The sequence below is a fragment of the Pundamilia nyererei genome, unplaced genomic scaffold, assembly GCF_000239375.1.
Source record: "Pundamilia nyererei isolate P.nyererei 1_Seehausen unplaced genomic scaffold, PunNye1.0 scaffold00225, whole genome shotgun sequence".
Classification (NCBI taxonomy): Eukaryota; Metazoa; Chordata; class Actinopteri; order Cichliformes; family Cichlidae; genus Pundamilia; species Pundamilia nyererei.
In genome coordinates this window covers 858,371-859,648 of record NW_005187626.1, presented here as the reverse complement: position 1 = coordinate 859,648, position 1,278 = coordinate 858,371, and the positions used below count along the sequence as shown (strand labels likewise).

General features: G+C 50.6%; 1 protein-coding gene across 6 annotated transcripts in view; it reads right to left on the bottom strand.

Moving 5' to 3' along the window:
* The window catches only part of tmem178a (transmembrane protein 178a), a 12,024-nt gene that overhangs the window by 9,503 nt on the left and 1,243 nt on the right, over positions 1-1,278 (bottom strand). For all 6 annotated transcript variants that reach the window (XR_312133.2, XR_312134.2, XR_312135.2 and 3 more), the window contains exon 2: positions 148-261. Coding sequence is in view for 2 of the 6 variants with exons in the window: in XM_005748618.2 (XP_005748675.1) it covers positions 148-261 (114 nt within the window). In the remaining 4 variants the exon portion in view is untranslated. The remainder of the gene's footprint in view (positions 1-147; positions 262-1,278) is intronic.

The window sequence follows — 1,278 nt, the reverse complement described above, 5'->3', positions numbered from 1 at the left end:
GACAGACACACACAGACTGAAGCTTGTCACACAGACACTCCGTGTGGAGACGCGACTAAGACTCTGATGTGATCAGTTAATCATTGTTAGTGATTGTGTGTGTGTGTGTGTGTGTGTGTGTGTGTGTGTGTGTGTGTGTGTACTCACGCAGCAGGTGCCACTCGTCCTGCTGGATGGTCCTGGTCAGGTTCAGGGGGATGTTCCTCAGTCTGATTGGCTGAGAAAAGTGATACTTGACGGCGGTGCAGCGATCTGCAATGCCTGCAAAGTCACACAGGTGAGACACCTTTAAGATTCACGTACTGATGTACCTGAGCTGATAGCATCACCACACCTGCTGTTTCCAGACCCAAGCTGACAAAACGTAGCAAACCCACATTAAACATCCTCTCAGGTTACATGAGGGCGGGACTTCTATACATGCCAGACATCATCAGCATGGCGTCACATGATCTGTGTGTGTACATCCACAACTACACAACATGCACAACATCCTCCAACTGGGCCAACCAGGACTAACTAGGACTAACACTAACCAGGAGCAGGACAGCCGAGGACCAGAACTAACCAAACTGACCACGATAAGGACTAACGGGGACTAACCAGAACTCACTAGGATAAGGACTAGCCTGGCCCAGGACTAAGATCCGTGTGGACCCTGTGATGTGTGCCAGCTCTGAGCCGAGATGAACTCGATCCAGACATGACTGCAGTGCTTTGAGGTGACAGTTGTGATTTGGTGCTTTATAAATAAAGCTGAATTGAATTGGTTAGAGCAAACAGATGCCGACACCATATAAACAGGAAGTACTGCTGCTTTTTGCTGGCCCTCCTCGCAGGTATCAATCGATCTAATTGGATCTGAGCTTCAGCCTAATGCAGTGTAATGATATGTAACATAATGTCGGCTGATGCAATTTGGAGTGCTCTGATCTGATGTGCGGTCCAGCTCCTCGCCGCTCGCCATCGCTGTGACCTCCAGCTCTCAGCTCGGCAGCCAGCCAGACTGCAGACACACACTCTGCAGAAACCGGGCCGGCGGCGTCCAAGCTGCTCTTGGGTCAGCACAAAAGCGCAGCCCTACAAGTCCCACGATGCACCTCTCTCTGAACCTCACAGTTACTGCGGGGTTCAAGAGGGCGTGGCCTCACACTAATGGTGACCATGTGATTTATGCTACTACCTGCTGTGATGTCATCCAGTGTTAAACAACACCGGATCATCCGTGTGTGTGTGTGTGTGTGTGTGTGTGTGTGTGTGTGTGTGTGTGTGTGTGTG